General features: G+C 37.2%; 1 protein-coding gene across 3 annotated transcripts; it reads right to left on the reverse strand.

Annotated features, from left to right (window-relative positions):
- Positions 1-394: 394 nt before the first annotated feature.
- Positions 395-21,775, reverse strand: LOC132132107 (glycerophosphodiester phosphodiesterase domain-containing protein 5-like). 3 transcript variants are annotated; one of them, XM_059544364.1, is made up of 17 exons: positions 21,414-21,775; positions 11,866-12,030; positions 7,976-8,079; positions 7,572-7,665; positions 7,164-7,223; positions 6,981-7,079; positions 6,787-6,880; positions 6,272-6,417; positions 5,939-6,021; positions 5,634-5,784; positions 5,332-5,553; positions 4,003-4,160; positions 3,311-3,458; positions 2,617-2,699; positions 2,258-2,272; positions 1,957-2,069; positions 395-1,044 (listed from the first exon to the last, which is right to left on the reverse strand). In XM_059544364.1, exons 2-17 carry the CDS (start codon positions 11,980-11,982, stop codon positions 929-931), a joined length of 1,803 nt encoding a protein of 600 aa, XP_059400347.1. In that variant the 5' UTR covers positions 11,983-12,030; positions 21,414-21,775; the 3' UTR covers positions 395-928. The 3 variants fall into 3 exon arrangements, with proteins under 3 accessions (XP_059400347.1, XP_059400349.1, XP_059400348.1); XM_059544366.1 differs by lacking the exon at positions 11,866-12,030; XM_059544365.1 differs by lacking the exon at positions 2,258-2,272.
- Between the last annotated feature and the right edge of the window lie 1,420 nt (positions 21,776-23,195).

Consider the following 23,195-nt stretch of genomic DNA (forward strand, 5'->3'; position numbering starts at 1 on the left):
TACTGTAGTTGAAAGCAGTTGTGCCGCTAAATATTGTGGTGGAAGCTGTTAAACATTTTTTTTTAAGGATTCTTAGATAAATAGAAATGAAAAATAATAAATAAAAAATATAAATCATAACATTGTGTCTTTAATGTCATGTATGATCATTTTAAAGCATCCTTGCTGAATAGAAGTATATATTTCTTAAAAATAAAAACACACAATAAAAAACTGCAGTTTATCATAAGTATCATTCTGAGAGACTAAAGAGAAGGCCTGTCTACTGCAGCACAGGATGAACTGGGCCAGTTTGTGATCAGAAGTGTCTCAATTGTACCAAATATACTGAATAATTTCCAGTAATAATTACCTTCAAAACCCATTTGAACACCTCATGAAAAAGACTCTCAACGCAATTCAGAGATTTCATTACAAAACAAATCACTTAAAAAGACACTGATACAGCAAGGTAGAAGAAATGTGATCTTAAGCTAGGTGCAATGACATGAATCACCAGCAAGCAAATAATGTGTTACAAAAATAACATAAAAAATAAATAATTATATCAGCCTATACAGTCGAGCTTTACAAGGGCTAGTGTGGGGCTCAGAACATCTCTGAATCTGTGATTTCGGCATGCTTTAACATTAAATCCATTAATCTTCAGTCTGTTCTTCAAAAATATTATTAATAGGACACTTATTACCTGCTTTCAAGATCTGACTCGAAACTTTACAGTCCACAATAACTTAAATACAGTTTGGTACAGGAAAAATACACGGCTATGTAAGGCATCAAAGCAGAACACTGACTCATTGGAATACAGGCCCAGAGTGTCTGTGAACCAATCAAAAACCATTCAATCAATGTTCGAAAAAGCAACGCTGTCTAAATGAATGATTTTGAGCTCGAGATGTCTGTTCCATTAAATGGCTTCAAGTAGTCATTAAAGTTTCGTTGCATGACGGGCGGGTGTCATGATGTCATTGAGGGAGTACATGTCCAGTCCGTTTCTTCTGTACACGGAGAGCTCATCTGTGCTCCCGACACCGTTGTTGATCTCTGAGGGATGAAAGAGCACAAACATCATCAGCCAGAGTTTCACAGGGCAGATTTCTCCACTAGGGGGAGATGTTGGGGGTCGGTATTTAAATGAACGAACTTTCACAGAGCACTTTTGAGCCACATGTTATACACACATTAGTGCTGTCAAACAATTAATTGCGATTAATCGCATTCAAAATATAAGTTTTTGCTTACAAAATATATGTAGTGTGTATATTACTGATGTATATATAAATACACAAACATACATATTTTCAAAATATTAACATGTATGTGTATATATTTATATTATATATAAATATTTTATATAGACAGACTAAATATACACAGTACACACACATATATATTATGTAAACAAAAACTTATTTTTAATGCGATTAATTGCTTGACAGCAGTAATATATATATATATATATATATATATATATATATATATATATATATATATATATATATATATATATATATATACTGTATATACACACACACACACACACACAGTCAAACCAAAATTTATTCAGACATCTTAAACATTTCACACATTATCACAGTTTAGTTGGAATTTTTTTTTTTTTTAATACATTTTACTTTTAATCCACTGTATGAAGAATTTTGGGGTATAATATGTCACAATTTACTTTATTTTGCTATGCTCACTTACATAAATGAACTATAGAGTCCTGCACACACTAGTAAAAAAAAATATCAAAAGTTATATCTGGTAATAAATAAATAAAATATATAATAATAAATAAAGAAAAGTTTCTTATCTGTCCATGATACCTAATGCATTAACTAATGTTTAACCTTGTTGTATAGTGTTACCATATGCAGATATGAATACAGATATTGAACGTGCATTACCAGGGGGTGATGTGCCAAAGCCATATGCAGAGGTCATGAGTCTCACCTGAGAAGATCAGTTTCTCCTTCATGAGGTTGACGTCACGACTCGGCCGACGTGCTACAGCGCTGAGCATGATCTGTTCCGGGTTGTAGCTGCGCATGCCACTCATCTTCCACCTGAGGAAAAAGATGACAACACACCGTCGCCAAAACACACATCTGAGAGTCTGAAAGTGCCATAAAGTTCTAGTCATTATAGTGAATCTGAGTATCACATCTTGACATATTTGATGAGATGAAGAAACAAAACAAAAAAGACCAAAACAGTCAAATAATCATGTCCCTTAAATACTCATCCTCATTACCTGATCAGGTGATAGCTGAGCAATTTCAGTGAGCAGCAGAGGACAGGTGCATGCAAAGAGCAGAGGACAGCGAGAAAACAGAGGGAAAGTAGAGATTGCCAAGAAAAAAAAAAGAGCAGAGCCATGAGTTGAAAAGCGCTCAGCCATCCAGCAGAGATATAGCAAGCATGCTAACTACAAAACAACCTAACATTAATGCCAATCACTGCTCTGCAAATCAAACAGGCTTCCGTGCAAATGTGTGCGAGCACAGAAATAGTCGTATAGATTAAAGCCATTACCAACACAGCAAAAAAGCTTCAAGTATTAAAAAGTATTGAGAAACAACTTGAAGGACATACTAAAAGAGATGCACTTACTTCTGAAATACGAAGATGCCGATGACAATCGCCACAGAGATTATATCTGAAGTGATCCATATCAGGCCATATTCATCTGCACTCTACACACGTTAAAGCAGCATTTAGCCATTAGACAGCCATACAAATACTGAAAAAAAAGCTAATGAGTGGAAAAACTATTCAGGCAAAATCCAATCAAATAAAATGTAAAGCTGTATAAAACTGTTTTAATTCATAAGAATACGATATATATATATATATACCCACACACACACACACACACACAGTATATATAATGTCTAATGTGTCTAAATATTTAGCATAAAGGTACTATTTCTAAAGAATTTTTTTGAATTATTTCAAAGCTTTTGCCCACAGTCCCTTGCACTACAGGTTTTAGTGATATATGCAACCATTTGCAACATTATTTCTCAATACTGATCTTGCATCATTTATAAAGCATGTCAATTTAAAATCTACAGTATTCAGTGGAATGGAAAGTAAAATGTATAGGGATTCACTACATCCTCCTTGGAAGATGACAGCATAATCAAATTAGCCATTAAAAGAACATGAATGGACTCCATGAATGACAAGCGTTCCAAATCTGTGGAAAACTGGCCTGTGTACTTGAATGTGGCCAGCGGAGTATGTACTTTTCGTACGTAATAGGAGTGTGTGAACTGGGATTCAGCCAGAGAGAGATCAGTACCATGATCCAGACAGGTCTAGGCACTTTCTTCAGAATGTGTGGGGCATCAGAAGAGACGGACTGAACCCCGCTGCACCACATGAGCGAATAGAGCCACGGCTCGTTCACCGGATACACGTTTACACTCACATTACTGCCAGAGAACTGCCTGCTCACGACACACACATATACAGAGAGGAAGTTTGCTTAGTAAAAGTATTGCAGAACTAAACCTCTTCCCTACTTTCATATAAACGAAACAATAAAACTGATTGCATGCATGTTCTGCATGTATCTATAGAGCAAAAAAAGATGTACCAAAATGTAAACCTCATACATTAAAATGTATATTATATAACTATATAAATCAAAATGCATTGCAATATCACAGTAATAAAAAGAACAATAAAAATGTGTTCTCAAAACATTACACAGACCCAGCCTAAAAGCATCTATTAAAATGGATTGAAATTTTGTATTTTACATCTACACCATTTATAAGATAATACAATATTTCCAATAGCTGTATCCCATTTGATAACTCCATATTAACATTTTAATACACTGTGATTTAACCATAATAGCAATAGCTGTATGGTTATACATCTGATGTTATATTTCACTGCAAAATGCTTTGAGTATGATATTTAATACAGACTGAGAAAGGCCGATGTCTGCTGACGTTCTGAATGTGTGTGTGTGTGTGTGTGTACCTGATATCCCGAGCTCTGGCCTGGCTGTAGTGCAGGGTCAGAGTACTGATCCCTCTTTCTTTCAGCTCAGCCACAGGAAGTTTCTCATCTGACGTCTGCTGAAGGAGAGGAACCGCTGCACGCACCTTCTTCCTGTACCAGTCAGGCGTCCACATCACCTACACACACACAGTAGCTGATTATGCTCTTTTCTAATCTTAGAAGCTTATTTCTGGATATTTCAGATTTACACTAAATGTTAAGACATACAGTACTGACAAAAATAAGACAACAAACTATATAATTTTAAATAAATAAATATCTGTAAATAATTAATTTAGAAATGGTTACATTTTCGATGGTAATCCTGCACATCAGTTGATTCATTTCAAGTTTGTTCAGAAGTTTTCCTTTTTCCCTTACAGAAATTTTAGAATGAAGCTCACAGTAATCTGAATACAGTTTGCACTTACCTGCATATCTTCTGGGATTGCCCAGATGTCTCTAATCTTTGGTTCCGAGTCGCAGTATTTCTTAAGGATATTTTAGAGTTCCCAGTCCCTAAACTGCTTACCTTAGTTTTATATAATGATGCCTCATCCTTTAGTATTTGCACTAATATGGCTTCTAAGTAAGTTATACAGGTATTTGGAGGTTTAACTGCAGTAAAAAAACAAAAAAAAAACTATAATGCACTCTTGGTTTTCTCCTGGACCCCCTTCAATAAAAGAATAATAGAATTATTTCAGAGATATTGCTCTTATAGAGAGATCATTGGCTGTCATTCATAAAGCACAAAGTTCATTTCTGGATGTTGGATAAAGTTATGTGGGATAAAGTTATTGTTGCACTTCTGAAAACCCATGTGTGTTTTATGTACTTGAGGACACATATATACTACTTGGCATATAACAAAGTAAAGTGTACATTTTGTGATAAAATCAAATGAAAAGTTGATCACAAAAAATTATTTATTAAAAATGACTTGGCTCATAAAGTGGCTAATTAAATTATTTTCTAATCTAAACTTCTTAGGAATATTTTTCTCAATATTTAAGAGTTAACAATACTAACAAGTATTTTAAATTTAATTATACTTTTAAATGTTATTAAATATTATATTACACAATTTATTTGAAACTGGTTCTTATAAAGTAGCTGATAAAGGCCTTTTCTAATGTTTAATTTTTTATTAAGAATATTATCTCAAAATGTACGGTTTAGACAGAATAAGATAGTAAACAACACAAGTAAGCATTTATTTGGAGCGTAAAGTAGCAGATTAAGTTGTTTTTTAACTTTAGAAGCTTCTCAGAATATTTTAGAATGAATAATAAGACACGTTCTCACCTGTTCTGGTAGGATGCTGGATCTCTGAATCACCTTCAGTGCATCACTGACCCAGAGCTGATGCCGGGGATGCTGGGATGGAGGCCGCCGCAGGCTGAAAATCACTGAGCGGTTCGCTCTAGCAGCCAGACGCAGCAGCTCCGCTAGGCTACACACCTTCTGATTGGCTGTGCGGTTGCGATCTTTTCCAGACATGTACTGCACTGTCCAGTATGGATCATCCTGAGGGACAAACAACCTCAAAATCTTTAGTAATTGTGAAGGTGGACAATAAGAAATAAGAAAGAAATCAAATGCAATACCCTGAGGAACCAAAGTCCAGCATTGAGACTGCGAATCTCTGTCCAGTTAAAGAACGAGGCATCGTGATCCTGGCGGGCCGGAAACAGTTTGTCCACATTGGTGGTCCTGCGGAGTGTGCGGTCCCTCATCAAAAAAGGCACTCCATCCAGACTGAAGCGAAAAAAGCATACTAAGTTACTGAGAGCCAATTAGAGCTGTTGCTATTCTTTTCTCACATTTAACTGAAAATAAAATAAATACAAGATTACGCTTCATTCAGAAAGGTATGAGAGGTATGTTTCACACAAAAAAGATAAAAGGATACCTGATGGTAACCTCTGCTTCCAGGGCAGTGACCTTCTGTTGCAGTGCTTTACCGAAGGACATAATGGTGTGTTCTGGAGCGAGCTGAGAGAAAGAGGCAGTGTGTAATCGGAGTTACTCCATCGAGGAAGTCAAACAAACCGGTTTAAGCTCCATTGTACAATCAGCTTAATGTTTAGACAAAGTGTAAGTGTTGATCTCTACAGCAGGTGCACACAATCCTTCCAGCAAACTTCAGAAAGAAACCTGGATTTCACAGACAAACCATGTCACAGGAACGGAGTTCAAATATGGGCGATGTTCCAGCCTGGAAAACCAGGATTATGAAACTCACCATTGGAGCTCCACGACGGCCAATGACAGCGGGACGAGGACTGAGCTTGGACCGGTCTATGATGCAGGGAGATGAGATGAAGAGGGGAACCAGATAGAGAACCAAGAGAAGGCTCACATAAATCACCAGCGTTACAACTTTGCGTCCTGGATACACACACAAACATAGACGTGAAAATGTAAACACACCTGTTCAAAGGTTTGGTGCTGGTAAATCTCATATGCTCTCCAAGGCTGCATTTACTAAATACAGTGAAAACAGTAATATTATGAAAAAAATGAAGTCTTCAGTGTCACATGATCTTTCAGAAATCATTCTAATATACTGCTCAAGAAACATTTCTTATTATTATCAATGTCGAAAACAATTGTAGAAATTTCAAAAAACAGCACAGCATTTGTCATTTCCAAACTTTTGAATGGTAGCGTACATATATTTCAAATTCAAATAGGTGTAGGGGTCAGCCAGGCTTCAACCCAAACTGCCATTTCCCTTCACATTACGTTTCAACTCACTTGATCTTTCCACACGGACCACCTGACCAGCGATGATCCAACCTAATGCTGTGACCACAGCTAAAGCCACAATGTGTAGAAACGGCCCTGTGAACTACAACAAATCAATGATCACATCAGGACAGAGCCTAAATTATTTGATAAGAAAGACTTCAAGACATTGGGCAGCAACATACTGATGAGATTGATCCAACCTGCAGAGAAATGATGACAATGTCCCATTCGTCCTGCCAGAAATCATCAATGTACACCACTCCTGCTATGGTGGTGAGCAGAATAGCCAGGACTACAATCTGTGCAAAATAAAGCTTGTTATGATATAAATGAATAACCCCAGTCTAGCTAAAGGCTTAAACAGATTTATAAACTCATCTCACCTTATGGATCCAGTACAAGTTAAGCTGCTGTCCCAGTACAATGTGACAAAGTGCAAGAATCTGAGAAAAAAAAAGAAAAAATAATATTATAAATAAATTAAACAAATTAAAATACATAAAAATGAATAAAAGTAATAAAAAACAACACATTTATCTGATGCTCTTACTCACTTATATAGGTATTATATAGTAATTTCTACATAATAATAATAACAATAATTTTCAATAAAAATAAAATAAAAACTCACAAGCGTGTGTATATGTAATTAAGGCTGCAAGGGTGATGTTTCGAACTACCAAGCAGTCAATCATGGTTTCACCATGTAAATGCAACAATTAACATGCCATAAAAAGTTAAAACCACTGCTTACTTTCTGTGTCACATGTGCATGTGTTAAGAATGCTCACCATTAAAAATGCAGTGTAAGTGAATCCTGTGAGTGTTGTGGTGAGAATAGGGACTGTGCCATCCTTCCAAACGGCTGAACGATTATATAACAACCTGCCAGAGAAACAAACACCATCAACAGAAGGGAAAAAAAACAGAGCATGCTTAGCACATGATGTTTTCCAAAGCTTAGTGTATAAAATGAATTCAGAAACTTGTTAAGAAATCCATGTTTATGAAAAGATCTAAGAGTAAACCTCGCAATCAAACTAGTAAACTCATAAAACATGCTGTAGTAATGAAATGTGCAATCATGGTTTGATGTCAGCTCCGTGGTGGAGACACACAGCAGGGATCAGAGTTAATGACCTGCTGATGTCAATCCTAAAACAGCAGGTTCCTCCAAACATCAGGCTGAACTCACCAGTTGAACTCGTTGTAGTCATTACGAGCCTCCAACCAGAAGTAGGACCAGACGAGGAGAAGGAGAAAGGAACAGCAGAGAAGGAAGAACCATGAACATTCCCACTGAAAAACAAAAACAGGAAGTGATATAAGCACACATGCCTTCCAGACAGACTTATGTATATTTGTTCATTTAGCAGATGCTTTTATCCAAAGCTTGTGAGGAACACAACAAGACAGACATGGCAGACTGACAAACAGGGCATTAATCGATCATCCAGCCTGTCAGTGATTTTTTTACAACTTATTTTTTATTTATATGTTCCAAATTGGGTCATTTAATACCCGTCTTTATATCATTTACAACATGTTCACATCTGAAACCCTAGGACTCAGCACTCATTTAATCACATATCATGTGTGGCAGGGGATATAAAAGGCCACTGAGATCAAATACATAGCTTTAAAGATGCCTTAAAGTTGTAAAGAGCATGATCAAATGTGAGCTTAAGTAACTAATAAGTTTAAGAACAAAATGACAGGAATTTAATTACATTCCTTCACCATAGAAACCACGCAGCGTTCAATAGAGAATTACAGCAGCAATGGAACATTTTCAGCACAGCAAGATCTTTCCGAGAGAGAGAGAGAGAGAGAGAGAGAGAGAGAGAGAGAGAGAGAGAGAGAGAGAGAGAGAGAGAGAGAGAGAGAGAGAGAGAGAGAGAGAGAGAGAGAGAGAGAGAGAGAGAGAGAGAGAGAGAGAGAGAGAGAGAGAGAGATTGCCTGGCACTAAAGCATGTTTCCTGGGAGACCAGGCAGGGTCGCCGTTGGAGATCGAGAGGGCAGAGGTTTATTGCTCTGTTCACAGGAGTTAAAGGGTGATGTAATAAACTTGTTTCGGCTCACCTGATGCTAATAGTGAAAAGTGTTACTTAAAAATATATATATAAATAAACAATAACAATACAATTTTCCCTGATGTGTGTGTTAAATGACATGAGCTCCCAGGCTTGTTAGTAGGAAAACCATCAACCCCTGAAACTATCTCATAGGGATGTAAAATATCTATTAAATCCAAAATCGATTGTCGTTTAAATTAACAATCAATTAATTGATTAATTGTTAACCATAATGCTGCAAAATGCATCTATTGCAGGCAGCAGTCACTGCCATGACAGGATGTGCAAAACCCACACACAGACAGACACACACACACACACACACAAAACGCTTTCTCGCTTGAATTAATGGGGTTTTAGTCTGAATAAAATGCTAGTAGCAGGATTATAAAATGAATAGATGTGATTATGATCATTTTGTAAAATGAAGAGAGCGCGCCATATGTTTGAGATCAATTTGTTGACTTTCCCATCCCGCACGGAGAGCGCTGAATGAGCCTCTTTAAATGGTTTTGTGGTGCTCGTTGTTGTATTTTAAAACACAACTGCAATGTTTTCAACTGACATTATGGCATTTAAAATAAAATGATCCCAAACACAACTGTGGCGCGCGTGTGACTGTGCTGCGCAGTAAATTAACTGCTTTCATCGGCGCTGTTGCAGCAAAACGCCACATTAAATTGATCCTGCTGGACTCCGTTCTAGAAAATGTCAGATTCTTAATGTTTGCGTTCCGGCAGGCCTAGCCTATTTGTTTTTAAAAATCCGACACAGTGCCGGTCCGAAGGGTTGTGGGGCCCTAGGCGAGATAAAGAAATTGAGCCCACTGGTGTAAAAACTGTGAGAAGAAAGCACAAAAAGAAAATTTCAATATTTTAGTGTATACATTTTTATTACCTGTAACATATTCAACATGAAATACATGTGTAAAAATATTTAATCAGATTCAAATAAGTTTGCAAGTACTGCAAAGTATTGTCAAATATTGCAAATGAAATTGCAAGTGTGTTTGAGAAATTAAACTAAATAGATACACTTGAAACACAAATTTATATAGTTCTATGAACTAGTTCTATCAACATGTTTTTTAAGTATTGTCCACCTTTGAGGAGCTGCTGAGAAAAGGCAGTAGATTTTTGGAGGTATCCAAAATAATTTTTGGAGACTGTACAGCGGAGGACATATTTCACTGTTCTGTTCATTCATTCTGCACAGCTGACAGCTGCTTATCCCTCAATCCAATCAGCTCCTCCTAATTATAGAATGGGCGGAGCCAGCAGTAATGACATAAAAAAAGACAGCTGAGTCTTTTTGAGTCTGATGAGTTTGCTCTGTCAAAAGAGGTCTTTTGGATAAAGTTGTGGACAGGCACAAGTCAAGAGATGTACAAAAAAAATTCAAAGGCTTTATCAATGCCTAGAAGCACGGTGAAGTCTATTATTAAGAAGTTGAAGGTATTTGGTACAACACAAACCCTCCCTGGATCAGGATGTCTTTCCAAATTGGATGAAAGAGCCAGGAGGAAACTGGTCAGAGAGGCCTACAGCAACTCTGAAGCAGTCGCAGGAATTTATGAAAAGGGTGGTCGTTGTGTGCATGTGACAACAATATCACAAATTCTTCACAAATGTGACTTGTATGGGAGGGTTGCAAGACAAAAAGTCACTCCAGAAAAAGACCACATGCAGACACAATATGAGACTAATATGAGACTAAAATTTAATTATTTTGCCTCAACCACAAACAATATCTCTGGTGGGGGTGTTTCTCTGCAGCAGTGACTGGAGCACTTGTCAGGAGAGAAGGAAGAATGGATGGGGCAAAATACTGTCAAATTCTTGAGGAAAATCTACTGCCCTATGTCTGAAAGTTGTCAAAGGGAAAACGTTTTACCTTCAAAACATGAAAATGACCCAAAGAACATAGCAAAACTGAGATCACAGTGGTTGAAGGAGAAAAAGGTGAATGTGCTTGCATGGCCTAGTCAGAGCCCAGACTAAAACTCCACTGAAAATCTGTGGAAATGACTTGAAAACGGCAGTCCACAAATAGTCACCATCAAATTTAAATGAACTTGAGCAGTTCTGCAAAGAAGAAAGATGGTTCAACAAAATAACAACAAAGATGGTTCAACAAAATACTGAAACAAGGGGATGATCCCTTTTCCAACTCAGTGATTCTGTTTTTTAAATTTATTTATTATTTTCTATACCCACTGTACACTTAAGCTTGATACCCTATGAATATTAGAGGACCGTAGGTAAAGGTTAGATAAGGGTTGATTTTCAATGTGACTGTGGCTCAGTTCAGGTCAGAACATTTGATCACTGGGCTGAAATGGATGTGTGGGTAAAATAACAGGCTTTTGCTGCTTGATTAATTTTACAAAATAATGTCAGTATCCAGATTGGCGTCACAAGACATTGAACGGAAGTCAAAGGGAGACAGAGAGACCTTACTAAGCCTTTCACTGTGTTGTATACAGATTGGAATTGACCTACAACACGTCCTCCAGGGAATCTGAAACTCTGGCTTGAGTTTCTCCCTGTCTGACAGAGGCATTCAGACAGCAGAGGAGAAAGCGTTTTTGCTTTATTACAAACTAGTTGTCCTTCGGTTCCTCAAGATATTAATGAGCACCAGACGCTAACAGAAATTTCTAGAGAAAAGCACCGGTATCATCAAAGTAGTTCCATAACTATGATCCAGAGGTGTGGGAATCATAGATAACAACTGACACTTTTCTAAGCTCCGCCTCCTTGGTTATTATTGGCCACTCATTCAAGCTTTACACATCTTCCCATCAAAATGATTATCCATCACACTATTGTTACATGGGCTGGAATAAAGTTTGATAACGTGAAGGATTTTTTATTTTCATTTATTTATTTCTTTAAAGAAACTGTTAAACTGCATCATAACTACATAAACTACAAACCAAAATCTAGTCTTTATTCGGTCTTCATGTAGTTAGAATAGCTTCTCCAACAAAGGATGATGCTGTGGTTACCTTGGAGCTGTCGTCATGGGAGCGCTGGTACCGTTTCCAGCGGCAGCCGTAGATCCCGGTCAGACAGGACAAACACAGCTGTCTCTCATACACCTGTAACGGTTGGTGTTTCACCATAGTCAGGCCAAAGCTGATCTGCAGACATCCCACTCACACACTCCAGACCTGCAGGAACGAGACACATCTTTAAGAAATGACATAAGGCCTATCCTGTCTTCAACTAAATTACACTGTTGGTGTTGCTATTGCACTGAAAACCTGAGTTGAGGATTTAGCCATTTAGCTGTGTCTGGGAAACTTACCCTAGGGAAAATTCTACAGCACCAGATATGTCAGTAATAACTGCAGTAATAATCTGTGGGTCAACAGTAATGTCAGTTCACAATGCCATTTTACGCCAACTGAAATACAAAGTAAAAAATCTTTTCATAATCACACCATCATGGATAATACAGGAAATGATATCAAACTGCAACTGAAAACAACGGCAACACCACTGTCAGCTTTTAACAAATAAACAAAATGAAGACTAATTAGCAAAACTGTATGTAGACTTTCTGCTTATATTCGTCATACAAATAATTCCAAAATGAAGAACAAGCAGTTATGCCACCAACCTGGCCAAACAGATAAGATTTAGCTGGATCACGGACAATTCTTGCCAGTTTGTGGAGTAATTTGCATCTGATGGTCAGTGAACAGCCCTTCTGAGGTTGAGAGCAGGTCCTACAGGACACTGTGTGACAGCAGCTCTTTGATTATGAGCTGTGAGACACACATACACAATTCCAGATTTTACAGAATCAGATATTCAAATGTGACCCGACAGAGTCAAAGCAGCCTTCTCTGTCAGTCTACAGGTCACCATAGTCCCAAAGTTCAGCTCAGCAGAATGTCAATCAAAAACCTTTAAAGCCTGGTTGAAGAACAATTTGAAAAAAAGTATACTGATAGTCTGACGTTTCTTTAACTACGTCTTCTTATTCCAAATGTGTCCAGTGGTCTTAGTGCTGATGAATGTCAAAATGATGGAGATGGCCGATCAAAGAAATTTGGATGATACTGTTAACATGAATTTACAAAGGACGCTTCAGTTTTAGCAGATTGTGTAAAGTAACATGTAAGTAGCTAAATATTAAATTTCCGACAACAGTTTTACAATAGAAATGTTGAAAGACTGACAATAATATGTAGTCGTGAAAACTACTCAACTTTTTAGTCAAATGTCACTCTCTAATTCAAAAGCATAGGCTGTCATTTACATGATTCAAGTAATGAATAACCAAATGTGACAAGACAAGAAACCTTAACAGAGCTATTTTTTGCTCTTAGGTATACAATAGAGAGGATAAAGTAAATGTAAATGCAATTATTTTATTGTTCTTTGTTTTCCTTTATTCTCTTAAATCAATTTAAATCCTTTAATAATGTAATTTAATAAACAAATAAAAGACTTGGTTATTTTAATTTATATAAAGGCATAATTGATTTCCCTCAAGTGCATAATACATAAAACCACAAACCCATAAGTCAACCACTGACCCAGCATTACCACACCAGATGCTCCAATGAAAAACAACAGATTTCAATGACAGTAATTAAAGAGGGCTATCAAGACGCAGCCAGCACAGATTTGATCTTTGTCCACCAGAAGCACCCACTCAGACAGATTAGCATATCATTAACATCTTCTAAAACCCACCTCACATACACAAACAAGCCACTACGAGTCTTCATTAGTCATTTCCTCAAAAATCCTACTTAATATTCTACAATAATCATATTCCTTTGACTCATTCAGAACAGACATTAACATATGAACCCTCACAAGTCATCCTATAACCACGGTTCTTAAAGTCACGATGGCTGTGTTACAAATCAGTATGAAAATGCTAAAACGAATGCATGAGAATATGAAAGCATGTGTTACTCTTCTCTACACTTCCAGCTGCATGTCCATAAGATTTAGTTGTTTTTTAATTTAACAAGGTTGCATTAAATTAATCAAAAGTGCTAACAGACACATATATAATGCTACAAATATTTCTACTTCAAATAAATACGGTTATTGAACTTTCTATTCATCAAATGTATCATGGAATATATATTCATTTTTCTATGAAAATATGAAGCATCACAACTGTTTTCAACACTAATAATTATTATAAATGTTTCTTGAGTATACCAGAATGATTTCTGAAGGATCATGATGTGACTGAAGACTGGAGTAATGATACTGAAAATTTAGCTTTGCAAAAAATTCAGCTTTGGAATAAATAACAATTTAAAATGTATAATATTTAATCATATTATTATTAATAATAATAGTAATAATAATAATTCACAGTGTTACTGTTTTTACTGTATTTCTGATCATATAAATGCAACCTTTGTGAGCATATAAGACTTCCAAAAACATTTTAAAAAATCTTACCAATCCCAACGTAGACTGTAGTGAATATGATTAGTTTTTTTTCTTCTCTGTGTTATGTCTTCCTATGACACACTCAGAAGCAGCTACATGATTTGGAAGAGCAAAACAGATCCTTCCACCTCAATATTAATATACATTCTTCATAAATCCATTTAAACGTATCTCTCAGTGTTCACAGTGGAAGACACATACAGTACTCGAGCAGAAGGGAGGTAGTGTATAATGTAAGCGTGTGTGTGCGCAGCTGTGTTGGTGTGGGGCTTCATGCTCCAGCCTGTTTCCATGACACTGAGCTTTCCATGAGTTTTAAAGACTTACAAAAGCCTGAATTCTCTAACATGCTGCTTTGAGCCCTATTACCGCCAGCTCTAACTGCAGACCCTCTTGCTCTTCCACGGCTGTTGGACTTTCCCGACAGGTACGACTGCCAGAAACAGGAAGCTACATTTGGTCTGCTTAATTTCCTGCCTCACTCCAGACCATCTCCTCAAGTGACCAGGGGACCAAATGCAATGGACTTTTTCCCCATTCATTTTCTACATACAGTATTTTAAGATAGATTTATAAGCCATGAATCAAGCCAACGTGCTCAGAGATGAGTCATAAAATTGCAAACTTTGAATTGAAACAAAAAAAAAAGTGTATGAACAGAAGAATTGCAAAATTCACAACTGAATAAAAAAAAGTCAATATAAAATTACTGACTTTTTTTATTAGATTATTTTGTAATTGTTTCAAATATATAATTTTAAATGTCCTGCAACAATTGGAACTCAGTTTTTTTTTTTTTAATGTTTTTAAAATGTATTGCAAAATATTCAAATGACTTATGTCTTTTGCATTGCTTCGTGTAAGTGGAAGGAAGCTGTTTTGACAGCTAATTCTCTAATTAGTGTACCCAAAAGGAAATACTTTTCAAGATTACAAGTAATATATTTTTTTTCAAATGGGAATATTAAACAACTTGAAAAGAAGAAATCAAGCTGTCACTTCTAAAGACAAAATCGCTTATTTACAGTTTCTGAGCTCATATGAGGAAGGCTTGACCTGAAAGATTTTGACAGCAAGGACATTTCACAAGTTCACTACATATAATAAACAGAGTAAAAGTTATGCGTATTTGGGGTGCTGTCCGAGGCTCCGAGAACCCCAATCAGCAAATCAGCATATTAGAATGATTTCTGAAGGATCATGTGACACTGAAGACTGGAGTAATGATGCTGAAAATTCAGCTTTAGCATCACAAAAATTAAGTACATTTTAAAATATATCAAACAATTATTTTAAACTGTAATATTTCACTATAATACTGTTTGACTGTATTTTTAATCAAATAAATTCAGCCTTGGTGAACATAAAAAAACTTTCTTCGAAACAATTTAAACATCTTTCAGACTCCAAATTACAGTACAAAACTGCAACACTTTCTATTCAACAGTTTGAATTCCTAACATCTGACTGAGACATCCAACCTTGAAAGAACGGTACTTTCAGACATTTTACAGCAGCAGGTGCTCAAACATCCTCATTGTTCGTTCCTGGTGGGACTTTACAGAGTAATAATGGTGACCACTTTAGAAGCCTTGCCAACCGGATAGGGGAACAGAGGTCAGTGTCCACCAGGAAAGTGAATTATCACCAACATCTCTACTAGTTATCACTTCAGAACAGAAGAATTAACTGGATTTATATGGCAGGGAAATGAGCTTCCATTGTATGCTGTACACAATGACCAATAACAACTTATAAAATAATTTAAAAATATATGATCATTAGTTTTCAAAACTTTTCTAAATCTAATACAATATAATCTAATAATTTCAAAATAATTGTAAATATTTTGGGGCAAAGAAATTGCATATCATTGCACATTACAAATCATGAAACAAAAAAAATATGAAAAGAGCAACAGGAACATCCTGCAAAATATCTCCTTTTGCAAGTTAAGTCATGCAGGTTTGGAAAAACATAATAAAGGTTGACAACAATATGACAACATATATTACAACAACACTTGGGATGTGACAATACCGTGTTTTCCAAACACAAACAGCTCATTCCTCCAGCGTTCCTCACCTCAGATTTCGAGTCCAGAAACTCCAGCATGACATTAACAAAAAATGAACTCTGTTTCTATTCAAGGACTCATGCATGATTCAAAAGTCTGAAAATAGAGAGACGTCATCATAGAGATGATAATAGAGAGACTAATCATTGTACAGCTTCTGACAAGACAGCTGTGACATATTGAAGAACGAGTGAAATGACTTTGGGAAGTTTCTGTGGGAAATCATCCAACAGGTTTGATGGATCCACTACAGGGAGGAGGGTTTACTTTCCCAGGGATGAAACAAGCCCTTTGTATTCCCACTCCTCTGGTGAGCAGAGACAAGCTTATTTCTCTCTCTTTGTGTACTGCTTTTGTTTTGGCACCTTCTAACCTGCTCTGAGAATCTCATAGTTTGGATGTTAAACATTGGTTGTTGTGGTGAGCTAATAATGACGTTAGATGTCATAACAGGAGCGAAATATGATACATAGACATTATTTGTGCCTCAGCATCACTGCTGAGACCAGAATGAAGGTGAACTCAGGCAACAGTCTCTCAGGAGACCTGAATGGTCTACAGTCAGAGCTTTGTTCTGAAGAAGATGAAAGACATCAACATCCTGCACCCTCAATCTGGTAGTTCCCGTCTTTTGCAAAACACTTCCATTTTGTCCTGCTATTAGTCCTTTCACTCTCTGATGTTTCCTGAGCATCAGTCTGCACCACTTTCCTCAACATTCAGCCCAAAACCTTGAAGCTCAAGAGAAATGCTCAGCTCTCATGAGATTCTGGCAGCACCATAAACAACTGGAAACCCATAAGTGAAGTGACATTCAGCCAAGTGCTCTGCTTTTAACCCATCCAAAGTGCACACACACAGAGCAGTGATAACACACACAAACTGTGAACACACACCCGGAGCAGTGGGCAGCCATTTATGCTGCGGCGCCCGGGGAGCAGTTGGGGGTTCAGTGCCTTGCTCAAGGGCACCTAAGTCGTGGTATTGCAGGTGGAAAGAGAACTGTACATGCACTCCCCCCACCCACAATTCCTGCCAGCCCGAGGCTCGAACTCACAACCTTTCGATTGGGAGTCCAACTCTCTAACCATTAGGCCACGACTTCCCCCTAAACCAATGATTATATGAGGGCTAGGCTATCAGATCCAAAATTAAAGCCCATCTTTCTTTAACTCAAAGGAACACTTATAATGTGCAGATTCAAGTGGTGATTGTTGAGACCTGGGCCTCTTGTCATGACTATATCTTAGTAATCTATGAAGTCAAAAGTTTACTTTCAAAAGTTTAAAAATATTTACATATTTTTTTTATAGCTGTTGGGCAAACGTTTAACATCATCAAACCACACTAGCATACATTCAAACAAGAGCTAACTATAACTATAGGCTAGTCAAGGTGGAACTGAGAAGCTGAACTGTGTTCTCAGGAGAAGCATTTTTTATAAATGCCAGGTTGAGGCACTTGGAACAAGATGTCACATGGGTTTAGAAATCAAAAATGTATTTTCAGATTCATTTGTTTTTTTATTTACCTTTTTTGTTTTCTTCAAATTCACAGCTTTGTATACAATCTTAAAAAAAACTTAAAATATATTACAGTTTTTCTCGATTGGTTTGGCTCATTTCTTGAAACCGAGATGACATTCTCAAAACCATAAGGTCATTTGGCCAAACAGTCTTACAGTTCTGCTCAACATTATAGCTCACTAGCAAAATCAAATATCTTTCCCCAAACTCTTCTTCCATGCTTCAAAAGCAGATTCCTTTCCCATATAAAAGGTCAGTACAGTCAAAATAGCACAGATCCTTCTCAATTGCCTTGGCACATGTGCATTCATTTAGTGCTTTTGTCAAAATAACCTGGATGGTTTAGCACAACACCATGGATCCCCTGCAAAAGCTCATATCTCTCCCAAAACAGTTTATCCATGTGTCAAAACTAAATATCCTTCTCATATAAATAGTCAATGCCCCCAAAATGCATTATACCTTTGGCATTGTTTAAGCACTGCAAGTCAAAATGCTTAGACGTTTTGTCACTGAGGCACAGGTCTAGCAACAGAATACCACTATGAATAAAACTAAAAGATTTTACAGTAAAATCAGCCTCCAATAAACCACTCATACTCAAGGAAACTGTAAACATTTTTATTTGTACAAAGTAATGTTAACATTAGAGAACATACTGTGAAAAGAAAACATATACAGGATTCTGTAAATGTGAACAGTTATAAACACAAACAAAAAACAAAAAAAACTCTAGCCTACCATACTATAAATAAAGTTTCAGAACTATAGTACAGTAATATTTTCAGTGGTCGCCATTGTCACCCTCTCTTTCCTGGCCACCATCCTCATCCTCCTGGCCATCGACGCGCTGCTCTCTGTTAGGCCATAAATTCTCATCCACATCGCAACGGATATTTTCTCTTGCGATGCAGCGAGGGAAGAAACGGCGTGAATGTCTCAACCATCCCCTACATTGATCCCCTGTGATGTCCTCACATGCAGCATCCATTGCATGCAGCAGGGCCCTCTGGTCTTGAGCCTGATGCTCATACACCCTCCACCTCCAAGCTGAAAAAACTCCTCAATTGGATTTAGGAAAGGAGAGTAAGGTGGAAGAAACTCCATTAGCATCCGGGGATGGGTGGTGAACCAGGTTCTGATGCGTGGGCCACGGTGGAAGTTCACATTATCCCACACAATGACATAATGTGGTAGCTGAGGTCCTTCTTCACCTCTCTCATTTTCCGGGATCAGATCAGTATAAAGGTGGTCCAAAAATTGAGGAGCTTTTGTGTATTGTAGGGCCCTAAACTGGGAATGTGTGTGGCCACACCTCTTTCTGATATAGCGGCACACATTGTTATATTTGCTCCTCGCTGGCCTGGGACATCCACAGTGGCTCGGTGGCCAATGATGTTACGGCCACGCCTTCGACCTTTGGCCAGGTTGAAGCCAGCTTCATCAACGAACACTAGGATGTGAGAGGTTTCGTTGCCTTCTAATGCCATTATTCTCTACAATAGAATAAAAATAAATCTAATCAGTCAAGTAGAGACAGATACTGCAGGGAGGATCTAAAGTACTGTAAAAAGAGGGAGTGAAAAACTGAAGACAATTTCTAGGCAAAATGCTCTAGTCACACAAAGCTGGATTCTGAAGGTAAAAAGGATAAAGCAAAACAAAAAAAAGTGGTAACCATGTCTTACTGTAATAGTGTTACAATGATAGACAACCAGTAGTTGACTTACATGCACATACTGGTACCGCAGCTCTTTCACTCTGTCAGAGTTTCTCTCAAATGGTACCCTGTAAATCTGTTTCATGGTCATCTGATGTTTCGTCAATACCCGGTCTATTGTGGAGATGCTGATAGAGTTTATATTTTGGAACATTACATTGTCTAGAAGGATTGCATTACGAATCTGTCTCAGTGTGATGGCATTATTTGCAATGACCATGTTGCATATTTCTCGTTCTTGTTGTTCATTTAGAAGTTTTCTTCTGCCACCCACTTGAGGCTGTCGTCCAATCCTAGACATACAAGTCAAAGGTCAACACTGTAAATTTGTTACAAAATGAGTTACCAATGTAATTGTACTGCTGTTTTATGGTACTAAAAGTGTGATGCACTGCACAGTGACTGGAATACTATTCACAGTATTTTCTCCATTTTTTTTTCTTTGTCATTTTTATAGTATCATATAACATCACATGAAGATATTACAGTACTCTAGGCCTACACACACACCAACACTGAATAGTTCAATAGAATAGTTCTGTACCTGTTTTCCCTGCGAAAGGTTTGGATGATGGAGGAGACTGTAGACCGAGGCACATTAGGCTGCACTCGGCGACCTGCCTCTGCCATTGTGAGGCGATGGTTTATAACGTGGTCAATAAGGGTGGCCCGGATTTCATCTGGGACATCATGGTGCCTCCGTGCTCCTCGGCCTCTTCCCCCTATTCCTCCATGCATTCTCACTCCTCCTCTTCCTCTTCTTCCTCCTCTTCCTCCTCGAGAAGGAAGTTGCTGTTGTACTTGGCGAGGTGCTTCCATGTTCACACTGCAAATGAAACTGGCCCTGGGCCAAGCTCTGTCTATATACTTTTGGCAGCAGTCATAATCATAGACAACACCTGTCAGGTAACTAAACAAACTGTTTGATTGGTCATCTGAGATGTGGGAAACTGCTCCTTCGTTAGTTCTAATTTCACCTGATTGATTGTCAAGTACTGTCATAAATTTATCAAATGTTCCAAGAAATTCTTTCCTGGTATTATATCTTTGACTAATTTTGACAGTTGAACAGACAATTGTGCATATGATGACTTACACAATGAAACCATGCTGATATGTTTTGGAGAGAGTAACCATTTCACTGAAAAATCAACTAATCAGTTTAGATCAGCAAGATCTATTTATTTGGAAAATGTGCTAAATGTGGGCTCATTGTGCTAACTGTAGCTACTTTTACATAATCATTTGAAAAAAAGCACAGAGTCACTTGAGACATGTACTAAAGCATTTGCAATTTGATAAAACCAATGAAAAATGACATTCTGTTGTGAACAATTGCAAGGTGGTTTGGAGATTTGTCCATATTATTTTGAGAATGTCATCTTGGTTTCAAGAAATGAGCCAAACCAATCGAGAAAAACTGTAACAAATTAGAAATGTATTAATGTGCAAATTACAATATTTGTATTTAAGTCTCCTGCTTTAGAAATGTTTCACTGCTTAAATTTTGCCAAAAACATATGCACATCATTATTTATGAGTATATAATTCAAAACCATGAAATATATAAAAGCGACATAGTACTGCCATCTAATATTGAACAGTCATAGTATTTTTGTAAGGGAACTCAGATTAAAAGAAGTTTCAGATAAACGAAACGTGGCTTCATTTACTTATATATTATATGTTGTTAAAAAAACACAATATATAAATGCAAATGACAAACTGTACACGTACTATACATATACATGGGATAGTAAACATGTTTAAGTAGGCTATAGGCTACTTATCCAGACTCACCTTCTCGACGACAAGGTGATCAGCGAGGGTCCTTGAGTTATTTTTCTCCCGGTTTCTCCTCTTAAACTTGTGTTGTACTTTTTCTTTCTCTTTCTCTAGATGTTAAACAGACATCCAGCACTCTCAACTTATCAATGTATTTGATATTATTGTAATTAAACTACATTCAAGTTTAGTCAGTGCGCGGCGTTTCAAATTCAGTCTGCCTGGCACGATCACCAACGAGGTGGTTTATATGAATTATTTCAATATAACGTGTTTTCACGTTGTGTTTGGAGGATTGTGATTCACCGAAGACATTCAGAGAGTAAATCCATCCGAGCCTAAAGCCCGTGGGAGGAGCTGCGCGTCTCCGCGTCTCCTCCTCTTCCTCCTCCTCTTGATCAAGCGTCATCAGCGCGGAGCGCGCTCCCAGTAATTAACAACCTTAACAACCCACTGTATTCGTGATTAGTGTAACCTGTATTAAAGTTCATGTTAATTAAGTTTAAAACTTAGTTTAAGTAAAAAAGGGGAAAAAATAAGAAAATAAAAATAATTTCTCAACCAAGAAAACAACTTGGTGACTCGAATCTTTTGAATTTGTTCACTAAAACGATTCATTAACTAATTCGTTTTGTGGCACTTAGGGGTGTAACGGTACGCAAAAATCACGGTTCGGTACATACCTCGGTTTTAAAGTCACGGTTTCGGTTTATTTTCGGTACAGTAAGGGAAAGAAATGGAAACATTAAACTGCAGGTAGTTCATTACTATAAACATTTTTTTAACAATTTGTTTACACTTTTTTTAAATACTTTTTTTAAATAAAATATATATAAAATTAAAAAATAAAATACTGCTGCAAAGTTCTCCACTAAATAAAATACTCTCAGTCTCAAACCAATATCATATACTAAAATATAATAAAAATATAAATAAATAACTATGATTAGTGCAGCAAACATAGTCAAACATAGTCAAACATAGTCTATTTTTCCGTCAATACTGTTGACGGTGTCCTTTATCAGTAGTCTTTATATTTATGCTCAACATGAAGTATAGATATATTGTTGTCGTGAAGACAAGATCCTGGTCTTTCGGTGGTCTCCCTCTATGTCACCTACAGTAGCAGCAGCGCGCCAGCGCCGCGTCAGGCACGATTCTGGTGTGTAAAGACACAGAAAACGCGAAGCAGCATCATGCAACTGACACGCAGCAGAAACGCCACGCTCACGCCACGCAGCCAGTGTGTCACCGGCCTTAGAATCAGCTGCAGGGCGGGTTTTGCGCTGAACGCGGAGACTTCCGCCACTTAATATGTTCGTTTAGAAACACGAAAATGTACCTATGTTCTGTGCACAAAATATTGCATTTGGTCATTCAGTACACACGTGCACCGTACCGAAAGCCCTGTACCGAAACGGTTCGGTACGAATACATGTACCATTACACCCCTAGTGGCACTAACTTTCTGCAGGTTAGAGTATGTCATTATTTCCCCAGCAGGTGCATAGTGACAAGTGAGTGTTATTGAGTCATTGATTCATTCAACCAACTAATTCATTCGACATCTGAATCAGTATTATTATTTAATATTTAAAAAAGGAGTTTCTACATAGATAGGCCAAGTCAAAAGTTTAAAGGGATATTTCAATCAAACTCACCCTCAAGTCATCCTATATTTCAATATGTCTTTCTTCTTTCAGAATACAATATATATAACAACAAGTTACATTAAAAAAAATGTCCTGGCTGTTACTAGCTTTATAATGGCAATGAATGGGGGTTGAGATTTTGAAG

Source organism: Carassius carassius, chromosome 49, assembly GCF_963082965.1.
Source record: "Carassius carassius chromosome 49, fCarCar2.1, whole genome shotgun sequence".
NCBI classification, from domain to species: domain Eukaryota; kingdom Metazoa; phylum Chordata; class Actinopteri; order Cypriniformes; family Cyprinidae; genus Carassius; species Carassius carassius.